The 22,298-nt window shown below is 33.7% G+C and overlaps 1 protein-coding gene across 1 annotated transcript in view; it reads right to left on the bottom strand.

The window, feature by feature from the left end:
* LOC127729003 (uncharacterized) overlaps positions 1 to 20,491 on the bottom strand; it is an 84,141-nt gene extending 63,650 nt beyond the window's left edge. The window contains exons 1-10 of the mRNA XM_052236578.1: positions 20,482 to 20,491; positions 17,233 to 17,392; positions 9,906 to 10,078; positions 9,358 to 9,488; positions 8,374 to 8,509; positions 7,852 to 7,978; positions 4,598 to 4,704; positions 2,844 to 2,968; positions 1,796 to 1,914; positions 647 to 756 (exon numbers count right to left, since the gene is read on the bottom strand). Of these exons, the coding sequence (XP_052092538.1) occupies positions 647 to 756; positions 1,796 to 1,914; positions 2,844 to 2,968; positions 4,598 to 4,704; positions 7,852 to 7,978; positions 8,374 to 8,509; positions 9,358 to 9,488; positions 9,906 to 10,078; positions 17,233 to 17,392; positions 20,482 to 20,491 (1,198 nt within the window). The remainder of the gene's footprint in view (positions 1 to 646; positions 757 to 1,795; positions 1,915 to 2,843; positions 2,969 to 4,597; positions 4,705 to 7,851; positions 7,979 to 8,373; positions 8,510 to 9,357; positions 9,489 to 9,905; positions 10,079 to 17,232; positions 17,393 to 20,481) is intronic.
* Between the last annotated feature and the right edge of the window lie 1,807 nt (positions 20,492 to 22,298).

Below are 22,298 nucleotides of genomic sequence, written 5' to 3'. Positions count from 1 at the left end.
AATGTTAGGCATGTGAATTACTGATCTTTTCAGCCCAATTAAATCATATTTTTGGTGGGGAATATATTGCAATTATGTACCAAATTCTCTTAAAGTTTCATCAAAATGCGTTCAGTAGTTTAGGAAGTGGTCAAATAAAAAGTACAGGGTGAAAAATAAATGCATATATGAACAGATGCAAAGATTACTTTACACAATCTATTCAATAATGTGGGTATCATAAAAACATGGATGAATGGACACTTACAATAACTAAAGACCCTCTCTTCACTAAGCAGGAATAACAAGAATGTGTCCATAGTATAAGGATGCCCCACTCGCAATATCATTTTCTATGTTCAGTGGACCGTGAAATTGGGGTCAAAACTCTAATTTGGCATTAAAATTAGAAAGATCATATCATAGTGAACATGTGTACTAAGTTTCAAGTTGATTGGACTTCAACTTCATCAAAAACTACCTTGACCAAAAACTTTAACCTGAAAGACCAAAAGCTTTAACCTGAAGCGAGACAGATGGACAGACGGACGGAGGAACGGACGAACAGATAAACGGATGAACGAACAAACCAAGGGACGCACAGACCAAAAAACATAATGCCCTAAGTGGGGCATAAAAAAAATGTAAACTCTGAGCATTGCCTTACTTTTACATCTAGCCTGCAGACGACACTGTTGACACCCGTGTCTCATGCTACAAGTCCCTGTGGTATACTGTGCATTGTCAGCTTCTCCATTACCCTTAAGTTGACCTGAACTGGAAAAAATCATACATGTCCTAATTTATATAAACATATTCTCTAGTAAAGGATATACTTTAAATAAGTTTACAAGACAGTGAGTGTGATTCAAAATTATGCACTAATTTCTGACTCTGGCTAAGTCTGTCTAGTTTTAAAGCAAATAAATACTAATAAACTCTTAAAACTTGTAATTATACAAGGGATAAATAATACGGCCATCAATTCTGATGTCTGCTCTCTCAGCATTGGTAGCTTAAATAAATAATCCAAAGTAGAAAATGATACCTGTATTAAACTTCTGGAACAGCTGATATATTTACATACATATACAATGTTCTAACAACTATAATTTACATAAGAGACACAGCTACTAAAATATTATTCTTGTATTTTTGTACAGACCAAACAGGAATATCTTAAATTCTTCAAAGCAAATAAATCCCTGAGATGCGATGCTTACAGCTATCTGCGCTGGGCTGGGCTGGGCTGCTTCTTACCTCTTATCTATGACGATTACTTATAAAATATACGAGACATACAGCTTATGCGCTGCTTCTAACCTCTAGGGAACCCTTGGATCCTTGCTGTAGGCCAAATGTAAACACAGCAAAGACTGACGAACTTGACGTTATCAATACAGCTAATAACTTAGAGTAAAACATATGTTAATTGCTCATTAAAATATACTTAAAGCTAAAATAACTTCTGATAACTAATACAAAATATAAAAGTAACAATATTTCATTACTTGGGAATCATCTGTGAACACATTTACAACAGACACTATCTACAATTACATTTCAGAGAGTCTCAAAAATGTTATGAGTGAAAATACTTATAAGTCATCTTATAAGTCATGAACATTTAAGTATAACTTAAAATCTATTTTGATCACCTTCAAACCAATCATTATTACTGTAGAAAAAAACTTGATTACCTCTGCACTAAAGCATTTCATATTCTGAATCAAAAATAATTCTTACAGTTCATATTGGTTATAAATGATGTCAAATTAATCCATTATCAATAACTGTTCTAAAACTATTTTTTTACCTGTCCCAGTAAGAACATCCCACCATCTGTGATCCAGATGGACATATTACCGTTCCTGATCCTTCTACATTAAACAGAATCACATGACCGGGATCTGAATAACGACACACAACTTTTGGCTGAAAAAGAATTATGTTACAGAAATCTGAACATTGAAATAATAGTCTTTTTGTTCTTTCGATTTTTTTTTCACTGTATCACAAATTTTCCATAGTGTATTTTCTTTAAGTGATAAATTTCACTGAATTTGATAATAAGACGTCATCATATGTTGTTATTCACTGTAAAAAAAAATTTAAGATGATGGGAAGAACATTTTAGTTTGGTATTTTTTATATGTGCTTTAGTCTTAATAGCATCTATAATATATATATGTGTATTTTATATGTATTTGAGTCTCAATTAAAGAACCTTAGTGAGTGCACTCACATCCCCCACGCCCCCACATTGTCACTGGGCAAACAAAATCTCACTAAGTTCATAGACTCCTAACTCCTACAAAAGTCAACTGATAAATATTTCTGGGGATATGCACATAAAAATATTGTCCTTATTATCTACACTTTGTGTAGTTTCAGAGGAGTTGTGATGACAAACTGTTGCAGTAGTAAATTGAGGCCAATAAGTGCAAAGGGGCATAACTCCTAGAAAAAAAATTGAATCATAATTTCCTGTCGATATGAACATCTACATAGTATGTCCTTATTATCTATAAAGTTTCATGAAATTCTGTTGTGTGGTTTCAGAGGAGTTGTGATGACAAGAACAGGACTGATGGACTGACGGACTGACGGACTGACGGACAGACAGACAGACGGACAGGTCAAAAACATTATACCCAACGCAAAAATTGCGTGGGATATAATAACATCTATAATATTTGTTGGAACTTTATAACATTTATAAATATGATCTTTATGCTAGAATACAATTTAGCCATTCAAGTGTTATAACACAAACACAAAAATAAACTCAAAGCAGTTGATGTTTCTAATTGATTGTATGTGTATGTGGATAGCTATAAAATTGAAAGTATAGTAAATTTTACTTCTCCTGACGTTGTAACACATGTATCCCCGTCAAACTTTGCCCCACTGCATTTGTTATGTACACAGGTACATTTCTCTGGATAAAGTCCTGCAGGACACAGGGCTCCCATTGTTACTATCTGTTCTACAACAAAATTCATACAAATGGAATTTATGTTAAAAACAAACTATGAAATTGGAAATGGGACAGTTCTCTAACAATGTAAACAATGGCATTGAAAAGTGAAGCATCTCCTTACCATGCAAGCCTACATAATTTGTGAATAGCTGTGCTCTTGCGATTTAATTTTTACCAGTGTCTTTAACTGCAATATGTGTCATCTTCACCACAAGAAGATTAAGCATATAACAATTGAATTTATCGTTAAGCAAGTATCCTATTGAAAAGGTATCGACCTGATCTGTATGTTTGACCTTAACCCTCTGAACATAGAAATCAAGAAGGTCATGAATTCATTACCAGTTTGTAATTTCATAAATACTCCCCAAGTATATAACTCTAACAAATAAATTACAATAGATATAAGAAGATATGGAATGAGTGCCAATGAAACAACTCTCCATCCAAGTCAAAATTTGTAAAAGTAAACCATTAAAGGTCAAAGTACGGTCTTCAACACGGAGCCTTGGCTCACACCGAACAGCAAGCTATAAAGGGCCCCCAAAATTACTAGTATAAAACCATTCAAACGGGAATGTTCATTTAACCTATATGAAAGGGACAGTTAACTTCCAGATTCTTTAGTTGTAGAACACATGCAATTCCTGATGACATACTGTAACAGAACTCACAAGTCTGGACATCACATGTAGTCCCAAATACAAAATAAACATATATTAATCACCAGTTTACATATAGTGGTAAAATGAAGTCACTGAGAATATACATTAAGGTACCAACATGTACATATACACTACTGCTCAGGTTGTATATCACAAGATCCATGAGTACATACATTAAGGTATGAACATGTACATATACACTACTTCTCAGGTTGTATATCACAAGATCCATGAGTACATACATTAAGGTATGAACATGAACATATTCACTACTTCTCAGCTTGTATTTCACAAGATCAATGAGTACATACATTAAGGTATGAACATGTTTATATACATGCACTACTTCTCAGGTTGTATATCACAAGATCTAAGAGTACATACTGTAAGGTTTTTATCACTCCAATCTATATCACACATGTTGTATCCGAGTAGATATTGTATCACATGCAATTTCATCTGATATAGTAACATTTTCCCTCATTTATACATGGTATGATATATCAATGACTAATTTCTCATGTTGTCTCTGAGGACATAATGTAACACATTTATCACTTACCTGTTTGTATGTCTCATATTTTCCCGGAGTACAAAAATTATAACACATGTATTACTCATGTATTTGTTTGTCTCAGGTTTTTCCCCGAGTACATATTGTAACACATATATTACTCACCTGTTTGTATGTCACATGTTGTACCTCAGAGTACATATGAAAGACATGTATTCATGTCCTATATATTTGTATGTCACATGTTATTCTGAATACATATTGTAACACACATATTACTCACCTGTTTGTATGTCACATGTTTTTCCTTGAGTACATATTATAACACACATATTACTCACCTGTTTGTATGTCACATGTTTTTCCTTGAGTACATATTATAACACACATATTACTCACCTGTTCGTATGTCACATGTTTTCCTTGAGTACATATTGTAACACATGTATTACTCACCTGTTTGTATGTCACATGTTGTCCCTGAATACATATTATAGCACAAGCATTTGAATGCAGTATCTGTTACAGCAATACATTTTCCTTCATTTTTACAAGGAGATAATCTAAAAAAAAAACCGAAAAAATTGATAACAGCAAAGAAATATTCTTCATTCAACATCAAAAATTGTTGTGTCCTGAGAACATGAACATTGCTAATTTTGAAAATCAAATAATGGACATTATTTTTAGATTTTGTACATGTAATTGAATGAACAAAACAGTGTGTACAAATTTCATAAGGATTTGAGAAAGAATATGAATAAAGAGCTGCACCATGAGTGCATGATAAGTCCATCGCTTTTTCAACGAATGAAGTTCCATAACTCCTCAATGTCATATCAGAAATTTATAAAAATCTAAAGGGAGCTTATGTTAAAGATATAAACCAGTCACCATAGTTTCATGTAAACTGCTCAAAGCATTTTTATTTATTGTCTAAAAACTGGAAAATCACCCCTTTTTTATGAATAAAATCCCATAACCTCTGAAACATAAAATCTAAAATTTATAAAAATCGAAAGGAAGCTTACGTCAATAGATATAAAAAATCCACCAAAGTTTCACGAAAACTGCTCAAAGCAATTTTGAGTTATTGTCTGAAAACTGGAAAATCCCCCTTTTTTATGAATAAGATCCCACAACTTGGAAACGTAAAATCTAAAGTTTATAAAAATCGAAAGGAAGCATACGTCAATAGATATAATCAATTCACCAGTTTCATGCAAATTAGTTGAAGTGTTTTTGAGTTATTGTCCGACATTTTGACGACGAACGGACAGATGGACAACGGTAGACCATAATACGTCTCATAAACGGGCGCATAAAAATTGCCTTGTTTTTTTTTTATTAAAGTCACCCAACTCTGGAAATAGCTGAACATGAAATTCATCACAATTTAAGTACGGCTTTTCAGTATAAAACCTAACAAGGTGTAAAAATTTCACAAGTATTCATGAAAATAAAACTTGTCAAAAATTGTTGTATTTCTTATAATTAAAGTCCCATAACTTTAGAACGTCTGATCAATCAATCTTTAAAACAAAAGATAGCTAGTCGTCATGGAACCAAGCATTGTGTAAAAATTTGGTAAGGACTTGTCCAAACATATAATGCATTTTCGAGACATGCTTGGTTAGTCAACTGTATGTCATTAATTTGTCCATCTTTGAAGATCAATAATAATTGTGAAATATTTTTTACTACTGATTTTAACATTTGGATTCTTGTCTGAAGCAAAAACAATTCAGTTCTGAATTTCTTTTTAAAAGGAAACAACTTGAGACCAACAAGACTATGTGTCCATAGGATACCATTCCTTTCTACCTCTATTACATAGCCATGTTCAGTGAACATCTGTGTCAAAACCCAAATTTGGCATATATATTTACAGTTCAGTTCATAATGAATATATGCACTAGGTTTCAATTTGATGCAGTCAAAAACTAACTTAAACCAAAACTTTAATCTATGACATTGTCGTGTTCAGTGAACTGTGAAATCTAGGTCAAACCTTAATCTTCATCTTTGTTTTTCCACTGATTGAGACAAGAAAGGGAGATAATTATTCAATTTTTTTTTTATTTACCCTACCCTTGCAAATGTGCCTGTACCAAACCAGGAACCTCGTCAGTGATTGTTTTTGTTTATATCATAGTATTTTTGTCCTCTATGTGTTTATGGCTGATTATAATAGACCTATCTGACACAACTTCTTACAGGTATCAAAAACTTCAAATTATAGCTCTGCCCATCTGACAATTTTAAAATTTGTCTCAAGGTGGATGAACACCTTTTAATAACAGCATTCACAATATATAAAACAGGATAATCATTACAATATCTTAATAATGATGTCAAATCTTATAGCAATTCATGATAGATTGCTGTGGTATCATGAGACTTGTGGTTGGCAATACTCTGGGCTCGACAATAACGCTTGTCCGATTGTCCGGTACCAGAGGAAAAAAAGGTCGGACAAGTAAAAGCTATATCAAGCTTGTCCAAAGTGACAAGTTAAATTATTATGCAGAAAATAAATGTAATCCAACTTTGATGAACAAAGTAATTATAAACAAAAAACAAGAAAAGAAGAATAAACACAAGTATTAATTTGACATCTTTACTTGCAATCGATAATTTAAAACTGGTTCTTTGTCAGGTACTTTTTAACAGGTAAAAGGCATACTATTCTCGGAAACCAGTCAATCTGATCCAATCAGCGCGCTTTGTAGATAAGGTAACTTTACAAGACAGTTCGTCACCAGCTGGGAAACAATTCGGCTCCAAATTTAATAAGACAGTTTGGCACCGTAGGAGACATATTTAATAGACATAATTAATAGACAGTTTGGCAACGCAGGAGACAGGAGACATTTCGGGACCAAGACAAATCAGTACCTGTTTTCCTACCTTATTCTGTTGCTTTATAATAAATACCATACCTTAATTTTTTTAACAAAAATATTTTTTACCATAAAATTCCCAAATCATATTTGATCATATATAGAAGAAAAAACATTACTTGCAATACGGTGACCTATAGTTATTAATTTCTGTGCCATTTGGTCTCTTGCAGAGAGTTGTTTCATTGGCAATCATACCTCATCTCCTTTTTTTTATTGATTGAATTTGAATAAACTTTTTTCAACTTAAAAAACCAGGATACAAATCCAATGATTGGAAATTGACAGGCCTATCAGACGGTGCCTCATGTGTAGAGTCTGATGAGACTGGCATTGATGAAAACTAGAACCTAAGTCCTGTGACATGCCTAGATTCAGTTGTTCTCAACTCATATTTCTAAAAGGTATTTCAAAAGATATAAATCAAATTCTGTTCTATTGTTTTAATTCATTTTGTTCCTTGAATCAACTTAAAATGCAAAAAAGGTTATTATTAAGATTTTTGTTGGACAAGTTACAATTTCATTCAGACAAGTAAGTTTTGGTATGTACTTGTCCTACTGGACAAGTTGGAAAAAAAGTTATTGTAGAGGCCTGATACTATGGATTCACTATTATTAGTAGATTTCGAGTACAATTTATCATTAGGCTAGTATGCATATTTGAGCAAAACCATTGTTCCTCAATCCACAAAAATTGGTATCAACAAAAATAAATGAATCCAGGGTATATTTAAAAGTGAAGAGATGTTGTGCCCCACAGGTTGCAATATGACAAAGATATCTATTTTCAAAACAATTGACTTACGGTTGTAGACATGGATGTGTGGGTATAAACTGTAACATCAATGCTGGAGTACCTGGATTGTTCTCCAATGTAGGAAAACATTGTCCTGGATATCCCCCACATCGTCCAATGATAGTTTGTGGTAATCCTATAATGAAAGGACACACAATATTCTTAAGCTTAAAGCATCACTATTATAATCTATAGAACTACTGGTATGAATACAAAAATTTATTAAATTCTTGCTACTGAAAAATAGTAAGCTGAATATTGTGAAAAGAGGTGTATTAAGGATTAACTGACCCAAAAGAAAATCTTAGATTAAAAGTAAAATTTCAATGAAAATTAGACCAAAAGAACAGATGGATAGACAGACAGAAAAACTGACAGATGGATATACAGATTGATTACCTTGCACTCCCAATAATAAAAACATCACAAAAATATCTGCATTGACAGATGCAGACGGGGACCTAATAAAATGTTCTGATTCGCTGATGACATAATACTGTCTTATAAACAAGAGTCTGGTTTATAAAATACCTGTTCCATAGATAGAAATTCTCCAGGTACCCCCACACATCTGTTGATGATTTCCTTTACAGGGTGTGTTACATGCTGTATCGACTGCTGCCCCATGCTTATTATGATTGTCTCCACAAAAACATTGTGCATAATACTGAAAAGACATGTTTATAATGTAACAAAATAAAGATTTAATGAATAGCTACCTTTCAACAAAGTAATGGGTGTCACTAATGGAGCAGAAACTGCTAACCTTTTCAGAGCACCCGAGTTGACCCCAGATTTAGGTGTGTGTGTGTGGGGGGGGGGTTGCTCAATCTTGGTGGGGTTGTTGTTGCTCTATCTTGGTGAGATTGTTGTTGCTCAATCTTGGTGAGATTGTTGTTGCTCAATCTTGGAGGGATTCTTGTTGCTCAATCTTGGTGAGGTTGTTGTTGCTCAATCTTGGAGGGATTGTTGTTGCTCAATCTTATTGGGATTGCTGTTGCTCAATCTTGTTGGGATTGTTGTTGCTCAATCTTGGTGGGATTGTTGTTGCTCAATCTTATTGGGATTGCTGTTGCTCAATCTAATTGGGATTGTTGTTGCTCAATCTTGGTGATATTGTTTTGCTCAATCTAGTTGGAATTGATGTTGCTCAATCTTGGTGGGATTGTTGTAGCTCAATCTTGGTGGGATTGTTGTTGCTCAATCTTTAGTTTTATGTGTTTTGTAGACTGATTTGGCCATGTGTTGTTGGTCTTTTATTCCACTGATGCTTTTTGATTGCCCTTTGGTATGCTTTCCTTATTTTTCTATCAAGATTCATCAATACCGGGTAATATTGACAATATACAAATGTATATGGAAAAATGAGAAACACATTATAATGGCAATGAGTAAATTAACATGTAAACCTGAAAATGAATCTCTTTAATCATAATGTCATAGACCAAAAGAAATCAAAATAAGAGATTCATTTCTTTTCAACCACATATTATTTTCGCATAAAAAAATGCATACCTGTACACCAGAATAGGCAAATCCTCGACTTCTACAATGTTGTATACACATTTCAACAGTCATGTGGTTGTTATATAAATACTGAGCTGGGAGCATTCTGTCATCTTTGTCAATAAAGCATCCTACATAAGCTGGAAATAAAACGTAAACTACATTTCATCTTGGTGTGACAGGATTGCTTCCCTTGTTGAGAAGTAGATAATAAGCCAGTCGTAAGCAGTTGAGCTACGGAAGTACTTTTTTAGCTCAGTTGTTAAGAGTGCTGACTTGTAACACAGAGGTCCCGGGTTTGAGGAGACAACGTGATTTTCTATTAAGAAACCATGCTCTACGATTACATTGGTATTTAATGATTAAAGTTCTATAATGAAGTAAATTTGGCTTAAATTATTGTTTTGGTATATATATATTTTAAATCAGGTAAATAGATATAAGAAGATGTGGTATGAGTGCCAATGAGACAACTCTCCATCCAAGTCACAATTTATAAAAGTAAACCATTATAGGTCAAAGTACGGTCTTCAACACAGAGCCTAGGAAAATCTTACTTGTATTTGATATAATTGGTGTTCCTGTAGCATTAGGATTTGGATAAGATCCACTCCATGACCACTTAACCTTTGGTGACACAACAAAAGGTGTCAGTCTGAGATCAATCTTAAAGATGCCTCTAGGAGGACAATTTGTAGAACTACTGTATTTGTCTCCAGCTGTTCCATAACTACAATGGATTTCAAAATGACAATCACAATAAATTCCTCAGCAGAATCACAAAGTAAGCATTGCATAAAATAACATATATTTGCCTAAAATGTAAAACATGAGAGGTTTAGTTTATATTAAGACCATGTTCTGTGATTCATAGTTATCTTTTATACAACAGCATGATTTTTGTATTGTAGTTGCTTTCTTTTTAAAGAATACAACTAATCACTTTGAATTGGCACTATACTTATCTTTTATCTGGTACTAACATTAATTTTGTTTTGAATAAATTAAAACATAACTAATGAAGAGCTGCACCATGAGCCCATGATACGCCCATTGCTTTTCCAATGAATAAAGTTCCATAACTCTTCAACATCATATCAGTAATTTATACAAAAACTAGAGGCTCTCAAGAGCCTGTGTCGCTCACCTGACTCTACCTTGGTTTTAGAAATCATGTAAAGATAGATAAAAATCATAACAGATACCCAAATAATGATTGAGGCCAAATTTTGATTAATATTGGTCCTGTTATTTAATAAAATATCCTGGTGGCCATCTTGAACAGTAAATCGGCAACAAAGTAGCAACACTTGGTCAGCACTTCATAAGGAACATTCATGCCATGTTTGGTTTCATTCCATTCAGTGGTACTCTAAAAGAAGACATTTGTATGTATTTCCCATAGGGTCCTATGTTAAACTAAGCCCCCCCCTAGCGGCCATCTTGGATGATGGATCGACTGCAAAGTAACAACACTTGGTCAGCAACTCATAAGGAACATTCATGCCATGTTTGGTTCAATTCCATTCAGTGGTTCTCTAAAAGAAGACAATTGTATGTATTTCCCATAGGGTCCTATGTTAAACTAAGTCCCCCGCTGTCGGCCATCTTGGATGATGGATCGGCTGCAAAGTAACAACACTTGGTCAACATCTCATAAGGAACATTCATGCCATGTTTGGTTCCATTCCATTTATTGGTTCTCTAAAAGAAGACATTTTTATGTATTTCCCAAAGGGTCCTATGTAAAACTAAGTCCCCCGCTGGGGGCCATCTTGGATGATGGATCGGCTACAAAGTAACAACACTTGGTCAGCATCTCATAAGGAAGATTCATGCCATGTTTGGTTTCATTCCATTCAGTGGTTCACTAAAAGAAGACATTTGTATGTATTTCCCATAGGGTCCTATGTTAAACTAAGTCCCCCGCTGGCGGCCATCTTGGATGATGGATCGGCTACAAAGTAACAACACTTGGTCAGAACCTCATAAGGAACATTCATGCCATGTTTGGTTTCATTCCATTCAGTGGTTCTCTAAAAGAAGACATTTGTATGTATTTCCCATAGGGTCCTATGTTAAACTAAGTCCCCCGCTGGCGGCCATCTTGGATGATGGACCGACTGCAAAGTAACAACACTTGGTCAGCATCTCATACGGAACATTCATGCCATGTTTGGTTCCATTCCATTTAGTGGTTCTCTAAAAGAAGACATTTTTATGTATTTCCCATAGGGTCCTATGTTAAACTAAGTTCCCCGATGGCGGCCATCTTGGATGATGGATCGGCTACAAAGTAACAACACATGGTCAGCACCTCATAAGGAACATTCATGCCATGTTTGGTTTTATTCCATTCAGTGGTTCTCTAAAAGAAGTCATTTGTATGCATTTCCCATAGGGTCCTATGTTAAACTAAGTCCCCCGCTGGCGGCCATCTTGGATGATGGATCGGCTACAAAGTAACAACACTTGGTGAGCACCTCATAAGGAACATTCATGCCATGTTTGGTTTTATTCCATTCAGTGGTTCACTAAAAGAAGTCATTTGTATGCATTTCCCATAGGGTCCTATGTTAAACTAAGTCCCCCACTGGCGGCCATCTTGGATGATGGATCGGCTACAAAGTAACAACACTTGGTCAGCACCTCATAAGGAACATTCATGCCATGTTTGGTTTCATTCCATTCAGTGGTTCTCTAGAAGAAGTTCAAAATGTAAAAAGTTAACGCCGACGACGGACGACGCCGGACGACGGACGCCAAGTGATGAGAAAAGCTCACTTGGCCCTTCGGGCCAGGTGAGCTAAAAACTAAAGGGAGCTTATTTTAATAGATATAAACTGGTCACCAAAGTTTCATGAAAATTGCTCAAAGCATTTTTGAGTTATTGACGGAAAACTGGAAAATTCCCCCTTCTTATGAATAAAATACCATAACTCGAAAAAGTAAAATCTAAAAATTTATAAAAATCAAAAGGGAGCTTATGTCAATAGATAAAAACAATTCACCAAAGTTTCATGAAAATTGGTTAAAGCGTTTTTGAGTTGTTGTCCGACAACGGATGGACGGACAGACGGACAGACAAACAGACAATGGTATACCATGCTAGTAAAAACTTATGGTCCTAGATCCTGTCGTTACTATTTTCTTTTAATTTGTAATTGCAAAAGGTCATGCTATTCTCAGACTCAATGATGTTTTTATATTAAATCGATTAGATGTGTACTGATTGATACTTTAGTCTGGGAGAACATGATTTATTCATTAGTTGTCTCTGAACTAGTTTTTGTAACTGGTAGTATTCTTAGATTGATACTTTGTATCATATTTTGTTTTGTTAGTTGTAATTTGCTTTGTGCCAATCTGATGAGTGTTCATTTCAAACTGAATTTTACGGTTTGTTTTTGTGTTGTGCTGTTACACCACTGTCCCAAGTTAGGGAAGCGTTGAGCCCTCACAAACATGTTTAACCTCATCACATTCTTTATGTACCTGACCCATACCAGCAGACTTTAATTAGTGGTTGTTGTTGGTTGCTGCCTGTCATATTTGTTTTTCATTAATTGTTTTGAACAGTCACAAATCAGGATGGTGGTTTTCTCTTTCGAATATTTTCACATTTTGTCATGTTGGGGCCTTTTATAGCTGACTATACAGTATGGATTTAGCTCATTGTTGAAGGCTGTACGGTGACCTAAATGTAAATATCATCTGACTCACCATTTCACTTGAAATTTCATATGCTATCAATAGTAACTAGAGGCTCTAAAGAGCCTGTGTCGCTCACCTTGGTCTGTGCATATTCAACAAAGGACACTCTCCAACATTGTAGACAAGAATACACCTTATCGCTATTTGTCCGCCATTACTGGACATCACACAGGTTCCCGTAAAATGTTGACGTCATAATACAAAATATCTGACGCCACAATGAAAAAGTGATTGTTGTATGACGTCAATAGTTCAAGCGGGACAGATTCTCGGGTCAGCCGGGAATAGCGATAAGGTGTATAGAATTCAGGACAAAAATCTCTGTGTCGATCTTGTATTGTTGATCATTTAGTCCGTTTAATTTCTCTCTATCTTCTTTAGTTTTTGCTCAATACACAAAAGAGGGTAAAACAAATCCTCATTTAAGGGCAATCACTCCTATAAAGAGAGACAGTCTACTACCAAAATTTGACTTGTTAGTAAATCTTGCCTTGCTGATCATTTTTGTGATTTAAAGTGTCTACCGGTATTTATCTATTATAATTTTTATCATGTAGGGCAAAATGCAAAAAAAAAGGTAAAAATTGTCATTAAAGGGCAACTTAACTCCAATAAGGAGTCGTTGGACGATTTCCTCTATATTGCCTTAATTGTAGATCTTTGGGCCAGGTGAGCTAAAAAGCAAAGTTATATCTTAATACACTGAAAAAAAGAGGTCTGGAATACATATTTCTTAGTGACAGTTACCAAATATCACAAACACATCAAAAAGTAATTGATCAACAACTAGTCTGAAATTTTCAGAATAACCAGTTACATGTAAAATATGTCTGACTTTATATTGATAAAAGTCTAGAAAAGTTGTGAAAAAATTCAACAGATCAGACTTCAACACCTAATTTTTACATTTCAAATGCAAAAATTACATTTAAGAAATGATAACCAATCTTTGATGAGGTTCTAAACATGGACCAGGCAAGCATGTTAAAATACATAGACCAGGCAAGTATGTTAAAATATATAGACCAGGCAAGCATGTTAAAATACATGGACCAGGCAAGCATGTTAAAATACATAGACCAGGCAAGCATGTTAAAATACATAGACCAGGCAAGCATGTTAAATACATGGACCAGGCAAGCATGTTAAAATACATAGACCAGGCAAGCATGTTAAATACATGGACCAGGCAAGCATGTTAAAATACATAGACCAGGCAAGCATGTTAAATACATGGACCAGGCAAGCATGTTAAAATACATAGACCAGGCAAGCATGTTAAAATACATAGACCAGGCAAGCATGTTAAAATACATAGACCAGGCAAGCATGTTAAAATACATAGACCAGGCAAGCATGTTAAAATACATAGACCAGGCAAGCATGTTAAAATACATAGACCAGGCAAGCATGTTAAAATACATAGACCAGGCAAGCAAAGCATGTTAAAATACATGGACCAGGCAAGCATGTTAAAATACATAGACCAGACAAGCATGTTAAAATACATAGACCAGGCAAGCATGTTAAAATACATAGACCAGGCAAGCATGTTAAAATACATAGACCAGGCAAGCAAAGCATGTTAAAATACATGGACCAGGCAAGCATGTTAAAATACATAGACCAGGCAAGCATGTTAAAATACATAGACCAGGCAAGCATGTTAAAATACATAGACCAGGCAAGCATGTTAAAATACATAGACCAGGCAAGCATGTTAAAATACATAGACCAGGCAAGCATGTTAAAATACATAGACCAGGCAAGCATGTTAAAATACATGGACCAGGCAAGCATGTTAAAATACATAGACCAGGCAAGCATGTTAAAATACATAGACCAGGCAAGCATGTTAAAATATGTTCTATTATCAATAAACTCATGATAATATCTTACAGCATCAATCAAAGGACACACTAAAAAAAATTTTAAATGACACAGACACTTTGAAATTCAATCATGAAATGAAACGTTAATCTTAAATACAAATATTTGTATTGTGTCATTCTGTTGTATAACATTAAACGGTAACAATTTTACTACACAAGATGCACATTTCAACAATTAACGTCTCTTTAGTGATGATAGCTCAAGGCCAAATTTAAAAAAAAAACAAAAGTTGAAGAGTAATGTAACCAAAATGGACCACACATATTAAAATTACTATTCCCAACCACAGTATACATAAATATGTATATTTTGTTTTACTACAAATGCACTTAACATCATCATATTTGTTCTGAATACAATATACATTATTTAATTAATGATAAAGGTAGATGTCCTATCAGTCAACATAAATAAAGTGGTAGTACATGTTTGATTTCTGTGATTAAATAGTTCAATAATAAGTATGAAAAATTGAAGGTTAATATACGTACCTAATTAGGTTAAGTATATAACTGTCAATTACATGTATGTTTCAAGTCAATGATAAAACTTCAACATATAAATTGTACCAAATGTAAACCATCTTAAAAGTAATTAATAAAATTACATTTTATGTCAGAAAGGTATTTGAAAAAGAGAGTCTAAGAATCCCAAAGGGACATTCAGATTTAACTGACTTAATTTAATAACTGCCTTGATTCTGTAAAGGAAAAATATCCACTGTCTTTAAAAAGAACTTTTGAAACACATTTTAGAAAATGACAAAGAAAACTTAAACTTGCATTACCTGCACTGTGTTTATGATGGAAAGGTAATTAAGCTAATTAATCAAAACTAACACATACTAAAGGTTCATGTGTACTTATGGTTCGAGATCGGATCTAGCAAAATGCAATTGGAAAAATTACAAGAAATAAGAAATTAAATTTATTTTTGACAAAGTTAAAAAGTTAACATTACAAAGCACTGGAATATCTAAAATCTCAATATAAATCTCTCAAATTTGCTTTTACTCAACAAGATGAGGTGACACTATCATTACACTTAACTCTATCTTATGAATCTTGTTTAAAGACTACAATTGCAGAAAGGAAGCTAGAAGCTCAGACAGCAAACAATTCTGATTGCATTCTTTATAAAGTATTTAAGGTAATCTACAAGATTTTACAAAGTTTGTTAAATTTAAAAACTGTCTCTATACAGAAAGCAAATACTTTAAGCATACTGAAATATTATAAAGTATTTGGACCATAATACTTTTGGAGGGAAACTGAAATACTAAAATAGGTGGATCCTAATGCCACGTTACATGATTAAGTCAAATATTTTGGACACTGAAATACTAAAAAAGATGGATCCTAATGCCATGTTACATGATTAAGTCAAATATTTTGGACACTGAAATACTAAAATAGATGGATCCTAATGCCATGTTACATGATTAAGTCAAATATTTTGGACACTGAAATACTAAAATAGATGGATCCTAATGCCACGTTACATGATAAAGTCAAATATTTTGGACACTGAAATACTAAAATAGATGGATCTTAATGCCATGTTACATGATTAAGTCAAATATTTTGGACACTAAGATACTAAAATAGATGGATCCTAATGCCACGTTACATGATAAAGTCAAATATTTTGTACACTGAAATACTAAAATAGATGGATCCTAATGCCACGTTACATGATTAAGTCAAATATTTTGGACACTGAAATACTAAAATAGATGGATCCTAATGCCACGTTACATGATAAAGTCAAATATTTTGGACAATGAAATATTAAAATAGATGGATCCTAATGACAAGTAACATAACTAAGTTAAATATTATTTCAAATTAAGAGAATGCTGATATGATCACTTATATGTTATGAGCCTTGCTGGTGGATGCATTTGATAAGTACTTACATGAGCAACAAGAAAGGTGCCACATGTGGAGCAGGATCTGCTTACCCTTCTGGAGCACCTGAGATCACCACTGGTTTTAGATGGATAGATGGTGCTCAGTCTGTAGTTTTGTATGTTGTGTTCTGTATCCTATTGTTTGACTTTTGGTCGTTTTTTGTTTTTTGCCATGGCATTGTCAGTTTGTTATCGACTTGTGAGATTGAATATCCCTTTGGTATCTTTTGTCTTTTTTTTATAAGTAACTGTGAAATAGTTTTCCTTTAAAGCTATAGAACTCTGTACATAAATTAAGACATAGTAATTACAAACTATTGTCATATGTTTTACCAGTATATGCAAGATAATCAGTATTAACTTACTCCTTTCCAGTTGTAGAGTTTAGCTGCGTTGAGAAAGAATAATCATTTGACTGTATAGTCAATGAATTGAGATTATTAATCCTGATTTTACTGTACTCCGACTTCCCACCTAGATTATATGCTGTTTGAGGATATAACTTAGAACAGTCTGTAGATTTTCCTGAAAAAAACATGATTGGAAATATATAAGTGGCATGTGACTAGACAGCATTTCTAGACATAATACCTGTATGCAAGCCATAACAACTTATATAAGAGTGCAAGGAAGTACTATATATATATTAATAATGATAATTGATAATTGCTTCCATGAGAAAATGTAATTTGAAGGCAACTAGGGTGAACAAGCAAGTCCTTGCTTTAAAAATAACAATGTCCACAAAACTAAAGTTCAATTTACATGTATCCCATTGTTTTTTGTTTTCTTCTCGTAATTTCAGTTTGTGAATTTAAAAATATTAGGACTAGAAGCTTCTTAAGTGCCCGAAACCTGACAAAAACAGGACATTTTAGTAGTTATTTTCACCTTCTGTACCCAAAATAGAAACAAATTACTTATTTTCAAATATACAGCTTCTCAAGTGCTTTATAGAGAATTCAAAGCAATTAAGTTATTTGTTTTTATCATTACTAGGATCACATTAGGATAATAAATCCTTTTCAAAATCTTCAAATATCCCACATGCACCCCTTCCAAAGTCAAAAGTTACCTTCATCTATATAAAGCAGTCATCATATTTAAAATAGCAAATACCACTGTACTAGATCTCAATTTACTAATTTCTCTGTATATTTTTTAGCATATTCATTAAAGGGCAAAAAGTCAAAATTAATAGTCAATTGACCTTTTCTGCAATTACTCCTACAGATGTATATATAGTGAGTCAATGGTTGGGTTTTTGTCCTATTGGCATTTTTGTTAGATTATAGTGCTGATTAGTTTTGTTGTTCACATTTTATGATAAAATGAATTGTTTGCATCTATGAAAACGGTAGCATGTAAATTAATGTAACTCCTTATAGGAGTTGTTGCCCTTACATGAGGGGCAGTAGGAGGGGGTGTCATCCCGATTTTCTTAAAAAAATAAAGCATTTCTTTCCCAGTTCCCGAAAAATTTATCACCATTTATTCCTGAGTCCCAATAAGGGTAAATCCGGCTAAAATAAAGGCCCAAACCAGAATTCCCACAAAAATAAAAAGCCTAATATAGATATACCGAAAAACGTCCTTTCACACCTCTTACATGCCAATTTTTTTTACTATTTATATTTCATTTTAGATCTGGTTTTACTGATCATTATTTGCTCTTTATGTAGTTTCCATCACACTGCACATGTAGAAAATCTCGAAAATATTATACATGTATCAAGTTGAGGAAACCAATATTCCAATATTTTTCCTGAAATCTTCTTCTTTATCAGCTGTGGTGAGAATCAAATGACAAACAGACAGAGTATTAAAAAAAGTATTAAGCAGCATACACCAACTTTAATGTAACCAAGGATTGACCACAGATAAATCTGCTCTCCAGAAAAGCACAATACAATGAGACCAAAGATGTTTAAAAAGCACAGGGATTCATGTTTAGCAGGTGGAATAACTAGTTAGTGTCATCATTAAGACAGATACATATGTTGTTTAAAATGATATAAGAAATTGGAGATAAGTTAGGATTGTTCAGATGGATTTAAAGGGGCATTAGCTACGAGATATATAAACAAGAGGCTGTCAGAGTGACAGCAAACCGGATTTTTTAACATTTATTTGTGTCCTGGCATTTTTCAATAGCACAAGGACCATATAACTGCTGAACAGTAAAAGTGACAATCATCAATATTGAACTTGACCTCCATTTTGTCATCAGTAACAACATATTAAAATTTGAAAAGCTTTCGTTGAACGGTTCATGAGTTAAAGCACGGACACGACTGGAATCACCATTTTTCAATCTTTCAAGAACCATAACTCCTGAACAGTGAGAGTGTAAATCGTCAATATCGAACTTGACCTCCATTTTGTCATCAGTAACAACATATTAAAATTTAAAAAGCTTTGGTTGAACGGATCATAAGTAAATGCACAGATAGCTAGAGATTGGTTATGCATGTATTAGTCGTGTTCAGCCATTAAAAGGAAAAGAATGTCAACATTGAAAGTGAAACAAAGGTGAACCATTTCGTTGACTGATTCGATCCACCAAAAATCACTCTTATACAGGTAAAAACGATGATTAACTTATTTTTTTAACCTATAACATGAAATCAAACAGACCAAGAAAAGTCCAATTGCACGAGGTCGCTATCTATTTATATTTATGTTTATGTTTATATCAGGTTATGTGACAGTTGGCAGTCTTCGGAGGTCATCTCGATCTTTAATTAGATGGCGTCTAGACTTAAATACACACGAAATGTTGATATATGATATCGAGTCTATGCATTTTTAATTGTTTATTTCAGACTTATTGTAATTTGGATATACATTTTAGTATGTTATAAATCAAATATGAGAATTTGAGTCAATGTTATATGTCAGTTTGGTATGGTCAAGACATTTGGTAAAGTAAGCATACTTTAAAGAGAGTTATCTCTCCTTAACCAGTTATTGGATTTTGTGTCTTGTTGCATAAGTCCGTATTTGGTTTATATATTAGTTTGACTGTTGATTGTTCTCTTGATTTATTGTAATGATTACATGTACATGTGTTTGAAAAATAGAAGTTTATTAATTTGAAACGTAGTTGATTATATATGCCAGAGAAAGCATAAAATCAAATCCAAGAACATGAATTTGAGTCAATGACAGCTAATGCCCCTTTACGCTGTACAGTGAGTAATTCCCATTTCGTAAAATCCATCTTACAAGCTGTCATAGCTGATCATAGCTGCTATGTTATATAAAGACCTGGGAACAGAATATCTATATCAATATATATGTTCCTGGAGGGACGGAGTGTAATCTCAGGCAGGGACAAGGAGGCATATATTAATTTGAGACTATTCTATGACTTTTAAATATATTATGTCACAGGGCTACTATAACACATATAGTAGTCTCAGTTTTAATTACAATAATAAACATTTCTTAGATCATCTGAACAACAACAGCAACAACTATTAATCCCAAGGTTAGATATAAACTTTGACAATTTTCATAAAGTTGTTATCATGCATTTCTCTCAGTGTCTGGTGTCATTATCGGAAAGGGAAAGAAACGTTGTATATCACGATAGTCGGTTGAAGACTCACCAAAGCTCATGTTTTTGATTTGTTCATACAAAAGACATATTTAATACAATTATATATGTCTCTGGTAATACCAAGGACTTAGGGTCCCGGTAAAGTGAGAAACGGAACAGAAACGAAACAGAGCGAAACGAAACGAAACATGGCGAAACGAAACGAAACACAGCGAAACGAAACGAAACACGACGAAACGAAACGAAACATGTAAATTGAGAAACGAAACACAACGAAACGAAACAAAATCTGTATTTCAAGGAACGACCTATAGAAAATCTTCCTGACATAGCCGAAGATCAATGTGGGTTAATGGGGCCCTTTTCATTGATATCATCTAATCGCTTGCTTAAAAATCGTCAAAAAAAAACAACATTGGTGGTATGTTTAACTTTTTGGACAATTATGCCTCCCCCTTTCCTTAAACTCTGGATCTGTTTCTGCTTTTTTTTATATATGTATACAAAAGATCTCGTTTAATCCAAGGAGAACGTGTGATTAACGGATTATTCGAACACACATTACACACTGGGATTAACTTCACTGATTGCCGCACTAGAAAGAACGCATTACATACCAGTTCTATTGTGCTTTGTATTTTTCTGTGCTTTATAGTCCCACACATTGTTATCATTAATAATATTATGATATATTAGTATGTATAACTTTTCATTCGATCACGTCTGTTAATATCATTGTATATGCAATAATCTGCAATAGGTTTTTATCATTTATTGTTTATGAGTTTGTGCCAAGAAAGGTATTTGATTCATGAATGAAACACTTACATGTACGTATCCCAAGTGAAATAACCATAGCCAAAATATGTAAATGGTATGGACACTTTGCCATACATAACTTCAGGTAGTAGGATCCAAATGTTCAAGTTGGATGCATTCACCCTATATGTGGCTACAACATTGTCAAGTCCGACCTGGGACGTCAAAGGGGGTATTGACCACGTTGCGACCTGACGTCTCTTTTGAAAGTACATGTGACCTTTAAAATGTTTAAACCGAGAATCAAATCAGTTTAGAACTGAATAGTTTGCTTAAAAGTGACCTGGTGACCCGAGGCAGTTTTTAATCGTGACCTTGTGATCTAAAGTGGTACTGGAGCACAGTCAATTTTCTCCTTTTATTCATACAATATTGTATGTTCGACTCTTCATGTTCTACTTTCTTTTATAAACTTACGGTACCGAATATTGTGTTTTGTTATTCGCCATTTATCTTGACAGACGCGTGTTACTATGTATAGTATCTACCGCATTTTCAAAAGATAAGTTACGAAGTACATACGGCATCTCCATACAGTTGAAGTCGATGGTACCTGTTGTAAGTAGTTTAAAAGGTTTATATGAATTGAACTTGTATTAAACGAGATGATGTCTTGCCTGATTTGCAACAAAATGAAAGAAGAAGAATGTTATCATGGTCATGGACTGCCATAATAAAAAATCTTTGAAACTTAAAAACAAAGAAGAAACGAATACAAACTAGAATATGTTATAGTGACGAATTAGAAATGGACATATTGTGTAGACACCTATATATTGTTGAAATTATACTATAAGTTGCCTTCTAGATGTCCTTAGTTTGTTCTTGTCGTTTGGTTGCTGTCTTATTGACGTGTAACCTACATTTCATACAGTTTTAGTTCCGTTGAGTGTACTTTTGAATCGGTGCATAAAAAATCATAACTAAACTGGTTATTGTGTATAGATTAATTGTCTATCTTTCCCCCAATAATTCTAGGAAGATGAACCAAAGAGAGATGTACACAGACACTTGTTTCTATCAATATATAATACATATGAATAGTCG

The sequence above is a fragment of the Mytilus californianus genome, unplaced genomic scaffold (genome assembly GCF_021869535.1).
Source record: "Mytilus californianus isolate M0D057914Y unplaced genomic scaffold, xbMytCali1.0.p SCAF_2, whole genome shotgun sequence".
Classification (NCBI taxonomy): Eukaryota; Metazoa; Mollusca; class Bivalvia; order Mytilida; family Mytilidae; genus Mytilus; species Mytilus californianus.
The sequence above is the reverse complement of the archived record's forward strand: the minus strand, read 5'-3'. Positions and strand labels throughout refer to the sequence as shown.